This window comes from Jaminaea rosea (assembly GCF_003144245.1).
Source record: "Jaminaea rosea strain MCA 5214 unplaced genomic scaffold BDZ90scaffold_3, whole genome shotgun sequence".
Lineage (NCBI taxonomy): Eukaryota > Fungi > Basidiomycota > Exobasidiomycetes > Microstromatales > Jaminaea > Jaminaea rosea.
Window position 1 is genome coordinate 1,360,856 of NW_020289977.1, and position 17,339 is coordinate 1,378,194.

At 60.3% G+C, this 17,339-nt stretch overlaps 7 protein-coding genes across 7 annotated transcripts; 4 read left to right on the forward strand and 3 right to left on the reverse strand.

The window, feature by feature from the left end:
- Positions 1 to 685: 685 nt before the first annotated feature.
- Positions 686 to 2,340, reverse strand: BDZ90DRAFT_141955 (hypothetical protein). Its single transcript, XM_025503475.1, has 4 exons — positions 2,328 to 2,340; positions 2,058 to 2,261; positions 1,714 to 1,979; positions 686 to 1,659 (listed from the first exon to the last, which is right to left on the reverse strand). Exons 2-4 carry the CDS (start codon positions 2,081 to 2,083, stop codon positions 842 to 844), a joined length of 1,110 nt encoding a protein of 369 aa, XP_025363837.1. The 5' UTR covers positions 2,084 to 2,261; positions 2,328 to 2,340; the 3' UTR covers positions 686 to 841.
- A 1,041-nt stretch (positions 2,341 to 3,381) lies between these two features.
- BDZ90DRAFT_259273 (hypothetical protein) lies at positions 3,382 to 5,291 on the forward strand (the record flags this gene model as incomplete). The annotated part of the gene is made up of 3 exons (XM_025508150.1): positions 3,382 to 3,582; positions 3,988 to 4,264; positions 4,315 to 5,291. 3 exons carry the CDS (start codon positions 3,382 to 3,384, stop codon positions 5,289 to 5,291), a joined length of 1,455 nt encoding a protein of 484 aa, XP_025363838.1.
- A 162-nt stretch (positions 5,292 to 5,453) lies between these two features.
- BDZ90DRAFT_141961 (hypothetical protein) lies at positions 5,454 to 6,467 on the forward strand. The gene is made up of 2 exons (XM_025503476.1): positions 5,454 to 5,495; positions 5,558 to 6,467. The coding sequence occupies exon 2, from the start codon at positions 5,677 to 5,679 to the stop codon at positions 6,427 to 6,429; it is 753 nt and encodes a 250-aa protein (XP_025363839.1). The 5' UTR covers positions 5,454 to 5,495; positions 5,558 to 5,676; the 3' UTR covers positions 6,430 to 6,467.
- Positions 6,468 to 9,434: 2,967 nt separating this feature from the next.
- On the reverse strand, positions 9,435 to 12,353 carry BDZ90DRAFT_245716 (NGP1NT-domain-containing protein; the record flags this gene model as incomplete). The annotated part of the gene is made up of 3 exons (XM_025507521.1): positions 9,435 to 9,599; positions 10,024 to 11,124; positions 11,469 to 12,353. 3 exons carry the CDS (start codon positions 12,351 to 12,353, stop codon positions 9,435 to 9,437), a joined length of 2,151 nt encoding a protein of 716 aa, XP_025363840.1.
- Positions 12,354 to 12,582: 229 nt separating this feature from the next.
- Positions 12,583 to 14,766, forward strand: BDZ90DRAFT_278606 (hypothetical protein). The gene is made up of 4 exons (XM_025509104.1): positions 12,583 to 12,845; positions 12,911 to 13,066; positions 13,141 to 13,276; positions 13,352 to 14,766. The coding sequence occupies exons 1-4, from the start codon at positions 12,603 to 12,605 to the stop codon at positions 14,641 to 14,643; spliced, it is 1,827 nt and encodes a 608-aa protein (XP_025363841.1). The 5' UTR covers positions 12,583 to 12,602; the 3' UTR covers positions 14,644 to 14,766.
- A 35-nt stretch (positions 14,767 to 14,801) lies between these two features.
- Positions 14,802 to 16,040, forward strand: BDZ90DRAFT_278607 (hypothetical protein; the record flags this gene model as incomplete). The annotated part of the gene is made up of 2 exons (XM_025509105.1): positions 14,802 to 15,762; positions 15,851 to 16,040. The coding sequence occupies exons 1-2, from the start codon at positions 14,969 to 14,971 to the stop codon at positions 16,038 to 16,040; spliced, it is 984 nt and encodes a 327-aa protein (XP_025363842.1). The 5' UTR covers positions 14,802 to 14,968.
- BDZ90DRAFT_278608 (hypothetical protein) lies at positions 15,623 to 17,265 on the reverse strand (the record flags this gene model as incomplete). The annotated part of the gene is made up of 3 exons (XM_025509106.1): positions 15,623 to 16,671; positions 16,758 to 17,076; positions 17,150 to 17,265. The coding sequence occupies 3 exons, from the start codon at positions 17,263 to 17,265 to the stop codon at positions 16,069 to 16,071; spliced, it is 1,038 nt and encodes a 345-aa protein (XP_025363843.1). The 3' UTR covers positions 15,623 to 16,068.
- Between the last annotated feature and the right edge of the window lie 74 nt (positions 17,266 to 17,339).

Below are 17,339 nucleotides of genomic sequence, written 5' to 3' on the forward strand. Positions count from 1 at the left end.
TCTTCACGCGAGCCCACGCTGCCAGATCTGACGTCGACGGTCGAGCTGGGCGCGGGGCATTGTGTCCACGTCATCACGCACCCGCTCATCCCCCCCCCCCCCCCCCCCTGCCTCGTTGCCATTCCCTTCTTTCGATTAAGCCCTCACCGCCACCGCTCCACTTATGCGCGTCTTCACAGGTATCCTCGCCGCCATCAGCCAGTGCCAGTCGCGGCGCAGAGCCACAGCAGCAGAGGCGGAGAGTATGAGCGTATCCCACCATGGCAGGCAACGGTTTCAGCAGAGCCACCACGGTCAGTGATGAGGCCGAAGAAGAAGAAGTCATGGACAATTGGCAGGCCCTCTTGGACGATCCTATGATCGGACACTTGTTCGATCGACGGGCTCGGACGGGATCCTTGCTCGATCAGCCAGCTTCTCATGTCCTCGCCGATGGTATCAGTCATTGTAGAGCCGAAGAGGTTCCGTTTTGCTCGCTCAGCCCAATTAATGTGATCAATCAAAGCATCAACGAGTGAATGCGAAAGATGATGAGCCCAATGAGGGGCGATCATGCAGTCCCTCGATCTGACCTACCGTATCTCCCGCAATAGATCGTAGGGCTGAGCGAGAGGGGCGTGGCGGGGGCACAAGCAGCTCTGAAGATTCGATATGAGACAGAGGGAGAGGTGCAAGCACAGTAAGCGTCGCGCATTGTGCTGCGGCAGTGCCTAGGGGTGGACTCGTAGCCTAATATCATGTTCTATTCTGCGTGTAAGTATGGTACAGTCAGCTGAGTCGTGGAAGGGGGTATGGATGCGTGTGGGCGAAGGTATCTCGAGGGAGCTCGGCGTGCGAGGAGTTACATAAAGCGCGGTCCATAAGGGCCCGGCAGGAAAGGATGGAATGAGCTGGATGGGGACGGGCGCGGCGTTGCATCCGCCTGAGGGGGCAGCGAGGGGTCGGTGGGCTGAAGGCCGATGGTAGTGACCCACGAGGCAATACGCTGGCTACGGGCGGCCTCGTCGGCTACCCTGCGCTCCTGCTGGCTGACGAGCTGTTCAGCCAGCTGGTATTGCCCTCGCGCCCACTCAACCTCTCTCTGCGCCTGGTGCAAGTTGGCCCTCATCTGCTCTACTTGAGCACGAGTAGGGTCCAACGGGCAGGCGAAGGCAGCCCACGGTCGTAGGAAGATGAGACGCCCGTTGGTGTGGGGCTGGAGCCCATGGAGTGGATGAACGTGACCGCCGAGAGAAGTTGAATGTGCGGTATGAATGGAGGGATGAGTAGAGGAGGACTGAAATGAGTGTGGGGCCGATTGAGCTGGATGAGGGGCGACGCCGTAGGCTTGATGAGGCGTATATCCAGCGACGGGGCGAGGACCAGGCTCAGATGCCGCGGCGGACCGGGGAGGAGCAGCGATGGTGGGCTGCGCAGCTTGGGCTGGCGCCGAACCAGACGTCGATTGGGATCCGGTGTCCGTCGAGTTGCGCTTCCTCTTGCGCCTCTGCTTTGGCGTCTCCTCAACCTCGCGAACATAGGCCCGTCCCAAGCCCAGCTCCAGGTGCTCGTTGCGCAGAGCCATCCATTCAGCGGGCTTGTGCTGGGTGCCAGGCTTGTTGAGCTCCTTGACCCGCTCAATGGCCCAGCGACGAAAGCCAGGAATGAGACCAGGAGGGACTACGGAATTCACGAGTCAGAGAAGCCCTCATTGCTGCCTGTACGCATACTCACACGAGGCTCCAGCGCTGCAGACAGCCTTTGCCTTGACGCATCCCTGGCAGGTGGTCGTCTTGGCTCCGGGGACTACGAGGCATGCGATGCCCTCCATAGCACATCGCAAGCAGCAGCGAGCACGAGCAAGCTGCTCCTTCTCGGACCGGTAGCAAGCGCCGCCCTTGTCTAAATCAAAATACGCCTCCTCGTCGTCATTGTCGACAGCTTCAAGGGCGGATGCTGCCCATTCGAGGGGGCAATGCTTGATGATCTCGGGCGGCAGGCTAATGCGCAGGCACGGTACGAAATGGCTCAGTCAGTAGAGGTGCGATACGGCCGGTACATTGCCCTCAGATACTGACAGAGAGTGAAATTTCCCTAGAGTCATCTGTTGAGGCTCGGCGGAGTTGCGTTCCTTTGACCTTTGGACTCGGACCTTTGAGCCGCTATCTCTTGATGAGGACGTGGACAATGTCTCCTTCAGCTTTCTCCTACTGATCTACACCTTTGAATCGACGTGCTTCCACTCTGCAACATCGTGCTGCCGGTGACACTGCCTGAGGCGGCTGCGGAGGCCAGGGCATGAGTCAGTCCTTGAGATTTCGGCTTGAGCTCGCAGCGCTGTGACTCACAAGGACGGAGATCTTCTTCGCCATGTGGATCGATGGCGCTGTAGCTGAGCCATGGTCCTGTGTCGAGTACACTGGGACATGATGAGCGTCTTCCTGGGCGGTCGACTAAGGTCGTGGTGGAGAGAAGGAAAAGAAGGCAACCAGTGCTGGAGGCCCGCTCAAGCGAGCGGTGGCGAGACGACAGCGAGCGAGCAGGTCGAGGCTCATGCAAGGCATGCTTTCGGACCGCCCTCCGTCCCTCGTCACTTTCTACTTTGAGATCACGCAGCCTCCCTGCGATGCCCGCTGGGGTCAGGGACAGCCGACAAATGCGCTTGCGGGCCGCATCGTCCAAGACAATTGCGGGCGGATAAGTGCGTTTGTGCCCTGGCCTCGCTGCTCCGGAGGTCGCCGGCGACCACGATCAATTTCGCTCCATCTGGTTGATTGGTCCCCCTGGTCGCTTTGTTCGGGCTCATATTGCCCTGCCGCATCTCCCTCATCATCGCCGTCGCCATGACTACGCCGTCTTGCAGTGTGGTCGTCCAAGTGCAGCTGTGCATCAGTGATGAGTTGGCGTGGCTGCTGAGCGCCTCGCTACTCGTCTGTGCCTGGCACGACGAAGCAATAACGAGCAAAGGTGGTCCCGGCGAACGTTCTGCAAGCAATTAAGCCTTGTGCAGCAATTCTCTCTGCCTTTTGCAAAAGTGCGGCAGCAAATGAAGCGGGGCGGCGGGTCGGACTTGCCCGTCGCGCTCGCTCGTCAAGCCGAGTCACAGGGCAACAAAGTGGATGGATCGATGATCGTCTCGCTGGCCGCCAGCGACACACGCGGCATCAGAGGAGATGCCTTGTTCCACCCTCTTGTTCATCTTGCCTTCCTCACCACGACTTGCCTCCCTGCCAACTCCTCACCCACCCCACCATCCCCCAAGGTCCGCCTGTCACCCAGCAGTCACAGTCTCCAAAGCACATCGTCAGCTCGTCAATCGTCAGGCCCGTCGTATACGACTCGGCCAGCAAGCAGTCTCCTTCCTCTCTGCGCAGCTAGCGCAAGGTGCGTTCAAAGACTGCGATGCACTTCACCAAGCATGCCTGTTTGAGTGTCATGAACACCTCGGACCCCAGTGAATGGGGTTCTGGCTTCCTTTTCCCTATACCCCTCTACCGCACCTTCGGCAGGGCGCCTTGGATACCGAGCTCATACGCTGCCTCACCTGCAGCCGCGCCTGGCGATCTGTTTCTCCCGATGCTTGTGGCTGAGACCATCGTCATCGTTCGTCATCGTCGTTGCCTCTCAGCTGGCGTCAAGTCCACAGTCTTTCTGACACCTGGCCATGCAGCTCGGAAAGGATTCGATCAAGTTTTCGCCGTCACCGCGACTTTTCCACGTTCAGGAGAAAGCACCGCGACAAGGAGAGGAAGCTACGTGGTACCTCCAAGGAGACAAGGCCTGGAAACGATAAGGTTCCCGTAGAGTGGAAGCACGTCGATTCAAAAGGACACCCACTCCGCACTCTATCATCCCTTTCCAAACTTGTCGCCCAAAGAGAGCTGAAGGAGACATTGTCCACGTCCTCATCAAGGGTACAGGGTCTTAAGGCAGGGAACAGAGGAAGAGCGCTTTGCCAAGCCTCAACAGGCGCCTCCCTTATCGTCTCTCCAGCGGCTCGCCCCTTAGGTCATCATCGCCATTGTCATCCCAGGTGGCGTCAAGTATACGATCGTCCTTCCGCCTGGCCTTGTACCTCGAGACGGGCTCGAGCAGGTCTTCTCCGTCACTGCGCACAGAGTGAGAGTGGTGCTAGGACTCGGCGACGGCAACAGCGCACGTAGCGCGCCTGGTCAAGGAGAGGAAGCTGCGCAGGCAGGCGCCCTCAAGGAGGCATCGCGAGCAGATACGCACGAGGCTAGTACAGGCCAGCGTCGACCAGGCGCTGACGAAGGCCGAAGCATGTGTGAGAGGGGGCCACCGAGGCTGACCCTGAGCCGGACCGCAGCGGGGCAGATGCTGCGCAAGGTCAAGATGGTGAGGGAGAGGTAGTGGCGGGAGGAGAAGAAGAAATAGTTGTAGGAAGCGAGAAAGAGGCAGTCGCGCGAGGCGAGGAAGAGGTAGTCGCCGGAGGGGAGGAGGAGGCGATTACGGGAATGGAGGCAGGCGAAGGGGCAGGGGATGAGACACCCGAGGGCGAGGCGACAGACACAGCAGCAGGAGCAGGCAAACCCGCGGAGCAGCTGGCAGAAGGAGTAGTGGACTCGAGCGCCTCCCGCGACAAAGCCGCCACGGTCGAAGACGAAGAGGAGCAAGAAGTCGTTGACAATTGGTTGCCTCCAGCAGACGACCTCACGATTGGCGACGTCCTCGACCAACAGGCGCAAGCTGGACCATCCTCCACTGAGCAAGGGCAAGTTGGCGAGTCGCTCAACCAACCGCCGACTCACGACTTCCCCGACGCTGGCACTCGCGGTCTCACTTCTGCTGCCCAACCACGCCTCATCGACCAGCAGCTCATCGACGAGTTTGAGCGGGAGATGGTGAGCTCAAGAACGGAGGAGGCCAAGCAGTCGGCTCTGGAGGACAACTTGAGCCACTACTTCGTGCAGTCCAGCTACGGCTCCTACGTCGGAGACTCGGTAGCGGCCATGGCTCGTCGAATGGTCTCGCCGGGCGGCAAGATGACCCTCGCGGAGATGCAGACGCACATACTGGTTATGAAGCGACTGGTGGTGCCGGAGGCGGTGGTCAACAAGCTCTCGCGCGTGGATCTGGAGCTATACCTCCGCCAGATCAACTCAACGCTCCACAGCCAATGGGCGATGAACCGCATGGCCTCGCTCCGACCTCTCTGGACGACGACGGAGGAGGGCTTCAGGCAGCTGCTGCGCGACAACCCCGAGCTCGACGCCCACAAATGTCACAGCGCTGGCACGTACCTCATCATTGCCGTCCACCGTGGAGCAGGAGGCACGCGAGAGCTGGCGTGATACGTTGGGGAGGCGTCGGGTCAGACAGTCGCGCAACGCCAAAAGCAGCACGACGAAAGGTTCGCTGCACGCAAGGAGGGCAAGCTTGACTTCAGCTCGATCGCAGCGAGCCACTTCAAGTTCCCGGGATCAACGACCCAGCCGACGTCTTCACCAAGCCCGTAGGCTAATACCTGCTCGAGAACAAGAATGACGTGCTGGAGAGTGAGTAGCTGTGGCTCTCACAATGCAGAGCGGCGCTGACTCGCCTTCCCCTCCGCGCCCAGCCTTCCACATCACTCTGACGCAAGACCCGGTTGGCGCCGGCCGGCAGGAACCATCTCTACGGCGCCACGTCCTCTTCTTCTTCTTCCTCCTCCTCCTCCTCCTCCTCCTCCCCCTCTTCATGCAGCCATCCAACGATGCGTGCTCCAATCGGGGCGGGACCAGCTGGCCTGGCTCCTCCAAGCACCTCCGGCTCTGCGATCAGCGCTCCTCTCGCCGGGCCGCTGCTCAAGCGGTGGCGTCTTCCCGAGGCACCTCGGTAGCGGACCACCCGATCCTGGACGACAACTTCGGCTCGCGCCTGTCAAGTAGGCCGATCCTTGGCTACCCGTGTACGGTGACGGACGAAGGCGACCCGTCCATCGAGCTTGGCGACGCAACGGGGGAGAGAGCCATGTACTCGCCGGACGCTGAGGAGGTGGACTTTGCCTGGAACCGCGCTTTCCGTCGAATGGCCGAGGCGATGGCGAGCAAACTTGGCGCTGACCCATTCGTGCACACAGAGCGCATGCCCGATACCGAGCTCATTGACGGTATCGCCATCAGGCTGCGAGACATGGGCGCGCGCTTCCCACTCGAAAGGGACAGCCAAGGTCGACACAGGCTGAAGCTGCCGGGCAATACCCTCAACCACGTCACGTACGGTACCACGGACGACACGAGGGAGCCCTTCCTCTACTTCGACGCAGGTGCTGGCAATTGGGAGGTATTGCTGCGGGTCAACGACTCGGCGACGGCGTGGGACCGGGTGTGGTACGCCCGGCGCCCCGCAACGGGCCCTGAGCGCGGGAAAGCAGTTGGTCGATGGAAATGGTCTGCCTTGGACCCGACGGCGGACCGACGGCAATGGCGCTACTGGCCAAATCTGGTATAGGTGTCACTCCGATCGGACGAATGGAAATTGGGGAGAGAGCTGAGACGCGGCGCGCCGGCGCGACGCGGATCCACAATCAACATCGTCTTTTCAGCAGAAGAGCCAGTAATTCGCTCAGAAACCTGAAAATCTTGCTTTCTCTTCGTAATTTTAACGACCTTGAAAGCCTACATCTTGCCACCTCGACGACTGAAGCATGAATAATCCACAGCATTGTCGAGTATGAACAAAAGATGTGAACACGACGCCTCTGCGCGCAGGTTTCGCTGCGTCTCTCCGCCAATCGTTCCGCAGCGCGCGACATGACTTTGCTGCATCACTGACTTGCTGATCTGCTTGCTGATCTGCCGCGCTCTTCTGATGCTGATTGATCTGCAACGTCTCCATTGGAGCTTGCTGAAAGTTGACGACTACTATTTCGAGGAGCACACTTAGCCACAACGAGCAAAACGGCGTATCATCTCGAGTAGAAGCGACGGAGAAGGGACTGTAGCTGCAAAGATTGCACGTTTGTTCACTTGCGGCCACTCGAGCAAGCGACGACATCAATCGTGCGCGATGATTAGCGTGAAATCAGCGTATGCCGCTGCGCCGGCAAGCTGAGCCTTCCACCGCAGTGACATGAGGTCTTTCTAAACGTGATGCCTCACGCGGATGTGGCAGCGGCAATGTTCCTGAAGCTCGTTGCTTCTTCACACTGCTAAGATGCTTCAGTGCGCAAAGGTAGCGTACGCTGCCCTCTCTTGACGAGACACTGACCGTAGCAGACGCCGGCGTGAAGCGTGAGCAGTTGCGTTTTACGCTGCTCTGCGGCGACGTGGTTGAGGATCGATTTTGTGATGTGCGGTGTGGCTTTGAGGATGTAGGCTGCATAACTTCATCTGAATGATATCAATGAGCAGAGCTGCGGCGAGTTGCTACTGGGGTTCGTGACAAAGGTGCTCGCTGCTGCGTCGCTTGATGCCGAGCTGCTGTGCTCAGCACCACAGACCGCATATGCGGAAGAGACGTCGTCTTCTGAGCTGACGCGCGTTGTGGGTTGATAAGTCGAGCTGCTCCGCGCCCTCTCTCATTGTCAAGTCAGGAATTGGACGGCAACGAGCTGCCTGCTCATTTCTCGCCTCGTACTAGGCGTTGCCGAACGGGTGCCCTCCCCCCTGCACGGAGGAAGATTGCTCAGCTGCCACCCAGAGGTCGAGAACGGCGACGGCAGATAATGGGTCATTACCATGAAGGTGGGCGGTCTGAAGCGAAGGAGGGCTACGGGTGCCCTCAGCCCACATCCCCTTACCTCACGATCGCCCACCAGCTTCAGCTTCGTCTCTTCTCCTTCCCCAACGTTGCACATCGACCCGCCGCCTCACCTCTCAGCCCACTGACCAGGCCAAGCCACCACCGCAGACCATGCTTGCCGCCCAACTCCTCGCTACTCTGGCCTTCATGGCCTTCTTCGCCGCCAGCGGCTGGACCCAACGCGTGAACTTGGGCACCTGCTACGCCAAAGCCGGATGCTTCAACCCCGACCACAGCATCACGGGCGTCATCAAGTCTGAAGTGGCACTCACGAACCCTTGCGCCAGCTTCCGGGCCCTGCACACGGGCGGTCAGTTGGGCAAGAACTGCTCCAAGTGCCCCTGTCCCGGCAGCGAGCCTGCTCAGACGGGGGATGCTTGCTTCAATGGTGTCAATCGTTGGTGCGGCTGAGGCGGGCGCGGCGCGCGCGCTTGTCTCTTCATTGCTGCGATGCTCCCCAATAGACATGATTCTCCCGCCCGCCCTCACGCCGCTACTCGTCGCCTCTCTGCTTGGCTGCCTCCCTCTCCCTCTTGAAATCGTCGATCCACTTCTTCTCTGCATCCCCGCCTTTGGGCAGCACGACGAGCGACAGGATCCCGTCTCGCAACACGACGCCGTCCCTCTTCTTCGGATCGCCATCACTGCTCTCCTGCGCCCCCTGATCCATGACTTCGCGCAGACTGAGCCCACGGCCGAGACGGAGCAATCTCCTCTTCCTCGTCGAGGCATATACGCTCAGATTGGCAGAGACGTACTCGCCGCCCTCGTCCCATGCGAGCGAACCACGAGCCTCTGCGGGGAACATGGCGTCGAGGTGATCGCCGACGGTCGTGTCCTCGTGCCACGCCTCGACGAAGTCGGACTGGCTGTGCTGCGGGTAGAGGAGCATGACGGGGAGTACGAGTGGGTGCCGCACAATGTCCGGCGTGCCGGCGGCGCTAAGCCCTTGTTCGTCAAAGTGAGCCTTGGCCGGATGATCAGCGGGAGGACGTGGACTCTTCTCGATCCAAAGACCTCGGGCGAGAAGTGCTTGGTGAAGGGCCAGGTCCATCTTCTTTTGTCGCTCCTGTCGCTCTGCATTCTCGCGCTCGTGCTTCTCCCGTCGTTTCGCCCGCTCTACGATCTGGTTGCGCAGCGTCACCGCCTCCTTGTTTGCCGCATCGATCTCGAGGATGTGATCACAGCAGTCAATCGCCTCGACGAAGCGACCCAGCTCAAAGAGTGCTCGCGCGGCGCGATAAAAGGCCTTTTGCGATCGCGGGTCGATGCCCAGCGCGTTGCTCGTGTCCCGCAGCGCGGAGCGATAGTTGCCCAGCGCGACTTGGCAGGCAGCCCTGTTGAGATGCAAGCTGAGTAGCAACTCCGCGTCGTCCGGCTCGACCGCAATAGCCTTGTCGTAGAATCCCAGCGCGTCGCGATGTCGCTTGGCCTTGAAGTAGTCGTTGCCGTGGTTCTTAAAGTTGGTAGCCTGCTCGTTGGGCGTGCCGGAAAAGGCGAGGGACTGCAGAGCTTCAAGCGCTACGCCGGACGACGAAGTGTCCTCCTCGCCGGCGCTGGGAAGGTCCTTCATGAAGAGGGGCACCGACTCGAAGGACTGGAGCGTCTCTTCGAGGGACTTTTGGGGCTTGCCAGACGAGGGGCTGCGCGTGTCGCGAAGGGCGGAGGCGCGAGCGTCAGGATGGAGCCTTTCATGCTCGCACCGCGCAGACTCACCCTGCCTCCATTTGCCTCGCCAACCTCTCTGCCAGCTCCTCTGATATGCCTCCCCGGACGCCGGTGCTAGGTGGACCGCGTGGATCGACATCTGGCGGTAGCTGCGGCGCCGAGCTCTGAGTGGTCACCTCGGCATCCGGCGGTAGTTCTTCGATGGATGGCTGGTGATGCGAAGTGTCAGCGGGCTTATACCACGTCTCGCCACGCCGAGCTTACCATCGTCGAGTCGTGGTAGGGATGTGCAGGAAGCCAAGATGCGAGCGCGGATGCGGGCGATGCGAGCCACTCAATTTTTCGCCAGTCCGCCGCCCCTCGTCCCGCTTCGAATCGACTCGCTTCGCAGCACGATGGGATGTGGAGCAGCGAGGCCGCCACGCGCCACGCTCCCACTTCACGCAGGCTTGAGTCTCACGGATCTAGTGTACAGAGATGGCCACAACAGGATGAGAAAGAATGTACATGCTCGCGTGCTCAACGCCTTGCACGCTTCCCTCCTCGCGCCGCCCCCTTGCCGTTCGCACCCACCCGACTGCCTCGCTCACGACTGGCGCTACCGCCTACGACGCCGCGCGTCTCGCGCATCACCTTTGCGCGCTCGCGATTCTTGTTCTTGACGTTGGCGTGGGTATAGAAGTTTTCGGCGCGCTTCTTCGACGTCGTCATGCGTGCCTCCTTACGCGGCGCAGGCGTTGCGTCCTCCGACGCAGCACTCTTCTCGCTCTCGTCGTCATCCTCCGCGTCTGCGCCGCCAAAGACGTCCTCCCACGGCAGTTCAGCCAGCTCCTCCTCGCCTTCCTCGCCGTCCTCGCCTTCCTCGCCGTCCTCGTCGTCCTCGTCGTCCTCACTCTCCTCGTCGTCGTCGCCCTCGCCTCTCGCGCGCTCTGGCTCCTCGCCCTCGTCATCCCTTTCCATCACAAAGTCGTCCTCTGTCCCGCCATTCACGTCCTCCTTGGAGAACTTGGTGACGACGGCAATCTGCTTGAGAGGCTGCTCCACGCCCTTGACCCTCTTCACGCCGCGCTCAGCTCCATGCTTGACGTCGTCCTCCGTCGGCTCAACCGCTTTACCCTTGCCCTTGTTGTCAGGCTCCGGTGGCGGGACAAAGAAGGGAATCTTGCCTCGGATCCAGTCGTTGAGCACCATCTTGGCCACCGTCTCCTCGTCAGGCTCCCCGCCCTTCAACAACTTGCCGTACCGCCTGGCCAGCTGAGCGAGAAAGTCGTGCGAGTTCTTCCACGCCTTGAGGCCGTACGTCTTGCGCAGGTACTCTTCCTTGACGCGCGAGAGGAGCGCGGGGATATGCTCGGCCGGCGTCTCGAGATTCTCCACGCGCACCACGCCCTTCAAGACCGTACCCGTCTCCGAATCACGGGCGCTCACCGGCACGATACCAGGGCAGTCGATGAGGTAAATGCGCTTCATCAAGGCCACGTATTGCCAGACTTTCGTCTCTCCGGGAATAGGCGCGACGTTGCAGACCTTCTTTTTCTTGAGCGTGTTGATGATGCTCGACTTGCCCGTGTTTGGGTAGCCGACGAAGCCGACGGAGATCTGCTTGCGGTCCGAGTGCAGGACGCTGAACTGGCGGAGCAGCTGGATGAGCGAGCCCTTGCCGAACGAGTTGTTGATCGAGGCGTGGAACGCAATCGTAGGAAACTCCTTGGACAAGATCTTGACCCATCGTGCCTGCAGTGATGGGGATGCGCGCATGGTTAGCGCGCTGTTCGTTCGAGAACTACGAGGACGTGATTTCAAAGAGTGCCCACTCGAAGGAGCGACGCGACCTCAACTCATCCCAAACGTCGACCAGGGCGGCCCGACCTCCCGACGCGCCCACCCCTCAATGGCGGGAGAGGGGCTTGGACGGTGGGCCCGCAAAGCGGGCAAAGAAGCAAGCACACCCTGGCCGTTAATCTTCCACATTCGTAACAGTCGCAAAGCCATGGAAGAGAGATTGGCAAAGTACTTGACATGATTGTGGGGCAAGAATGGAGGGGAGCGGGGCGCGGGGGGGGCACGCGCGTACTCACCGTAACCCACGTCGGAACGAGGTCGACCTTATTGAGCAGGAAGACTAGATGCTTGTGCGGCTTCTCCTCCTTGATGTGCTTCTCGACGCTGCGACATCGCGTGCCCATCGGATCGCGCACATCGAGAACGTGGATAACGACGTCCGACGAGTCAATGACCTTGTAGAGCTCTCCCCAGATGCGTCTTGATTGGCCCTTGCTGTAGATGGGCTCAGAGCGGCCACGAGTGACGGGCGCAGAGTAGATGTCGGCGGGAAGCAACGCTACGTTGTCGGCGTCGACATCTTGACCCTCCACAGCGTCGGCGCCAAGCTCGCGATCGACGGGTACGAGATGCTCGCCGGCCAGCTTGGCCTGTTGGCTTGCAATCTTGTCGTCGTGGTCATCTCCGGCCTGAGTGCTGCTCTGAGCGAGCTCTGCGAAGGAGCTTGCATTGCCGTCGAGGCGCGGACGCTTCCTCTGCGCTCCTGGCCCAAACGTCTGCTGGAATGGCTCCACGGTAGTAAGGGGCGCTGCCTTGCCCTTCTTGATGTCTTGAATCAGCGACATAGGTAGCTTGTTGCGTCGTAGCAGGACCGAGTAAGGGTCGTCTACGCGCGATGAGAGCGAGGTGCGGAAATGGTCGAGTGCGTCTTGCGAGATGACGCGCGTGTTGCCGAACCATCTTCTGTCTGGCTGTACTCGTCCTGGCTTTGCCTCTGATGATTGAAACTCTTGAGCCTGAATGATTTTGCCATCCTTGTCTCGAATGGCCTTGGATGCGATGCCATTCTTGGACAGTAGCTTGACACGCTTTGCCTTGTTGGCGTCGCGATAGAAGTTCTCACCCTTGACCTTCTTGAGGCCGTTTGAGGGCGACGACGATGATGCCTTCTTACCCGCCATGACTGACGAAGCAAGGGTGGGGGGGAAGAAAGAAGGGAAGGAAAGACGACGAGGAATCGCGGCTCACGTCGTCGAGCCAAATTTTTCCAGCCCGAGCGAGCAAAGTCAGCCCGCCCAAGTCGACCAGCCCGGCTGAGGCAGCGGACGGACGGACGGACGGAACGGATGCAGACGTGAGAGTGAGTCGTCCGGACGGCCAAGTGGGATGCAGGGACGTCCATCCTCCCAACACCACCACCACTCGCCATCATGTCCGCCGCGACGCTATCGGCTGCGTTGCCGCCACCACGCTACGCTCCCACTGTAGAGGATGCAGACGATGATGAACGCGCACAGGCGTCAACATCCGCTCTTGCTCCAGTCACACGCATCCCGCCATACGGACAAAGGAGTGGGTGGAAGCCGCGAAATCAGGAAGACTTTGCAGACGGAGGAGCATATCCGGAATGCCATATCGCACAGTACCCACTGGAGATGGGCAGGAAGAAGCAGGTGAGCGGGCGTAGTTCAGTCGTGAAACAAAGTGCGACTTTACTGACTTGGCAATTCACTCGCAGGGCACGTCTGGAGGCTCCCTCGCCCTCCAAGTCGATGGAGAAGGCAATGTCCGCTACGATGCCATCGTGCAACAAGGTCGTCGCGAGGGACAGCATGTCCAGTCGCAACACAAGGACCTCGTACCGCTCACCCAGCGCGCCGGAGCCAAGGCATCTGTGAGCATAGCACGGGTGCATACATTCAGCTCTTGCCCTGACTGACCTCCTCTCCTCTCGCCTTTGCTCCCCAGGACATGCTGCCTGATCGACCGGATGCAGAGGCCGTCGCAGAGACTGCACAGCGAACAAGAGCTGCGCTAGAGAAGATTGTCAACGTCAAGATCAAGGGAGCGCAGACCAGTCACGTCGAGAAGAAGGGAGGCGACAGTGAGTGCCGCGTCCGTTCAAGCAGCCTGCCTCATCCATGTATGCTGACCCTCGTGCCGCTCGCCGCACGCCCAGGCTCCTTCGTGAGGTATACACCGGGTCAACAAGGGGGCAGCGGCCAGCAACGCATCATCAAGATGACAGAGCAAGTCGAAGACCCTCTAGAGCCACCTCGCTGGAAGTTCAAAAAAGTGCCCAAGGGTCCTCCCTCTCCGCCGCCACCAGTCCTCCGCTCCCCTCCTCGCAAGATCACAGCTCAAGAACAAAAAGATTGGGTTGTTCCCCCTTCCATTTCCAATTGGAAGAACAACAAGGGCTACACCATCCCGCTCGACAAGCGATTGGCTGCCGACGGACGAGGACTGCAGGACGTCCACATCAACGATGGATTTGCGCAATTCTCTGAAGCACTCGTCCTCGCTGAGCGACATGCGAGGGAGGAAGTCAGGCAGCGCTCCGCTATGCAGCAGAAATTGGCGGCAAAGGAGAAGGCGTCAAGGGAGGAGCATCTGCGTTTGCTGGCTCAGAGGGCAAGAGAGGAGAGGGCTGGTATCGCTCCTTCTGCAACGCCGTCAATGCGGGGTGGCGACGAAGAGGGCGAGGGCGATGAGGACGGTCGCTTGGCTTCTGTGGGTGGTCCGATTCGTTACGGCAGCGCTGGACCCTCGGCCCGCCGCAGCGTCTCCAGATCGGACGATGGCGACTCTGCCTCTGGCTCAGACTCAGAAGACGACGAGGACGCTCGCCAGCGCGACCGCCTACGTGCCGAGCGACGCCGTGAGCGAGAACGTGAGCTGCGCATGTCGAACATGGGCACCGAGCAACGAGCAAAGATGCTCATGCGCGAGCAGAATCGCGACATCTCGGAGAAGGTGGCGCTGGGCCTAGCCAAGCCCACGGCAAAGGGTGGCGAGGTGGACAGTCGACTCTTCAACCAGGAGAAGCTCAATGCCTCTTTCGGCGACGAGGAGTCGTACAACTTGTACGACCGCTCGCTTCTCAACGGGTCGAGCGCCGCACAGGCCATCTATTCACGTCCGACGCAGGGTGGCTCAGATGAGGCGTACGGTGGTGGGACGGCTGAAGGAGTGCAGGACGAGCTCAACAGATCGGATCGGTTCGGGCTGGGCAAGTCGAAGGCCTTCAGTGGCGCAGAGGGACAAGGCGCTGAGCCGAGATCAGGACCTGTTCTCTTCGAGAAGGACACGTCTGCCAATGGGTCGGCGCAGCGCACCATCAATGACCCCTTCCAGATCGATGCGTTCTTATCGGAGGCGCAAAGGGGTGCGGCGAGTGGGAGCGGCAGCAAGAGGGAGGGACTGCAGGAGGGCGGAAGTCGTAAGAGGCAGAAGGGTGATGACGATTAGCTGAGCCACCTCCCCGTTGTATCTTAATGCCATTCGTAGCCAAGTGCTCGCGAGTGACGGCGTGACGCGTCCCTCGGGCATTTCTTGGCGTGCGGCGGCAGCCTGTGCACAGCCTTCGTCCACGACATCAACGCCCTACGCCCGAAGTCCGGACTGAGCTTTGTTTCTTTGCCTCCTTTTCGCCGCGCTTTCCCAATCATTCTGGCAGATAGGCGCTTGCGTCAGCGCCAGAGGTCGAGGGTCGGCCAGTCTACTACTTGAGAAAGGGGTGAAGCATTTGTAGATCGGTCGACATAGAGCGTGGCCACCACAACCGCACCTCGCCATGCCACCACGCCAAGCACACGCCACCACCTCTACGCTCGCAGGCCTCTCGCCGCTCAATCTCCCCTCTTCTTCGACGAGCTCTAATGGCTCAAGCAGAGATACTTCATTCCTCTCCTCACTAGGCAACGTCCCCTGTGCCTTCGATGAATGCCGACAATTCGACTTTCTCCCCTTGCTATGCACAGAGTGCGGAGGCAAATACTGTGGCGAGCACAGCACCCCGCTCCAGCATAGATGCGATCGACGCTTAGCCCCGCGGGAGGAGGGGGAAGAGGAAGGCGCAGGCTATTTGGCTCCTCGCTGCGGCTTCTGCGGTGAGGTTCCGCGGGTCTGGCAGAGGAGTGCCGGCGATCGAGGAAGGCAGGAGGCGGTTAGGCGACATGTGGAAGGAGGCGAATGCTCAGTCGTCAAGGAGGCGTTCAGCAATCGCGACCGGCAAAAGCATTCTTCAGGCCCGCAATGCTCTCATCGTCGATGCAACAAGTCGCTCGCTACTTTGCGACTGGAATGTCCCAAGTGTGGCCAAGGATTCTGTGCTGCGCATCGCGAGGTGGCCAAGCATGATTGTCCCGCAGCAAACAGCGTCCCTCGTCCGCAGAACGGGGCTGCGCGGCAGCAGTCAGCGTCAGCAGCGGCGGTTTCAGCTACAATAGCGATGAAGCGATTGGGCTTGCAAGACGGAGCTGCACAGTCGACGTCAGCAGGCAAGCAGGAACAGCCGCCATCGTCTACATCCAAGCTGCCCTCTCTGCCCAACCTCGGGGACGTTATGACCAACCGCAAGCTTGACAAGTGGGTAGGACCGCCACCGCTGTTCACAAAGGCGTGAGGAGGCGTCCAGCGCACGACTCTATACTCACAAGAGCCTGCCTCCTCGCAGACGCATAGCCGCCGAGCACCTCTCGCAATTACGGGCCCTTCAATCCCGCCAGGCTCGCGGCCTCAAACTGAGCCAAGCCGACGAGTATCGACTAGCAGAGCTCATGGCCGAACACAAGGACACGCACAAATGGTCGCAGCTTGGCAGGCGTGAGGAGGGCAAATCTCGCGACGACTGCACCGTCATGTAAGCGGGTAGCATGCGATGCAATTACTACTCTACTCGGAGGACATGGGCTGGCTCGACCGTCTCGTCCACGCCCCCTGCAAGAACTTTCTCGTCAGCGTCAACCCCTTTTTACGATTCTGCCCAATCCTCTCGACGATACCCAGCTCTTCGTCCCACGTCGCAATTCCCTCCTCTCCCCGCGCAGCAATCGCCTGCTGGACCAGCGGCCGCAGGTATTCCTCGTCGAAGAAGTAAGTCATCGTCCCGTCTCCACGGCGGTAGTGCGGCAGTCCCTCAGAAGAGAGGAGATGCGGCTCGTCCCATGCCCTTTTGCGGACGGAGAAGCGGGATTCGGCCAGATCGCCGCGTCCGTAGTCGCGGAAGAGGAGCGTCGCGGGTGGCGGTCGTGATGACGCCGTCGCGGGGAAGAGAGCGAACAGGCTGGTGAGGGTAGGCAAGTGGAGTGCAGGAGGGATTGCTGAAAGGCAGAAGACGGATGAGACGAGTGTGGGTGGGCCGAAGGGATGGGACGTCATGAGGGAGAAGAGGGTAGTTGGCGTCGAGTCCTCGCTGTCGTTCGAGTAGGGCTGCTCTGGTCGAGTGATGTCCCAGACAAAGGCGTGGACCCGTGATGGATCGTAGCGGGGATGTTGCTGGCGGGCGAATGGAGGCGAGCAAGCATCAGCCATATACCTTTGCAATGACAACTAGCATTCAGCGCAGCGCAGCGCTAGCGCACCTTGAGCAGCTCAATGGCTCGATCTGAGAAGTCGCAGCAGTGAACCTTGAGCGTAGGCATCTTGTCCAAGAGGGGCCAGACCATATTGCCTACTCCGCATCCGACTTCCAAGAGCACCGGAGGCGCAGCTGGGGCACTTGAGGATGATGAGGCTGACGAGGAAGCGGCCAGACTGCGCTGTACCAGCTCAGCAGCTTCGTCGTCATCCTCGCCCTCTTCGCCGCCTTGATTTCCGCCTGACTTGGGCTGACCATCAGCTGCTCCTGACCCCTTGAGCGCTCCGAACTCGCGGTCGGTCCAGTTGCGGTCGCGAAAGAATCTGGAGGACAGAGAGGGCGGCGAGGGTGGGCGTGAGCAGACGCGCATACGGCGCCGGGTACCGGGGCTCTCACCTCGTCTCATGGATCTTCCACCACTTGTCCCAGTTCTTCTGTGCATCTCTCTCGAGCCTTGATACCAGGGCGCGCGGCAGTGAAGCCGGCGTTGACGATGATGATGGCTCTGCCATGCTGAATACGCTGGAGAATTGCCAAAAGTCTGCAGCTTCGAGGGCTCAGTCCGCCTCTCCGTCGAGACGGAGAC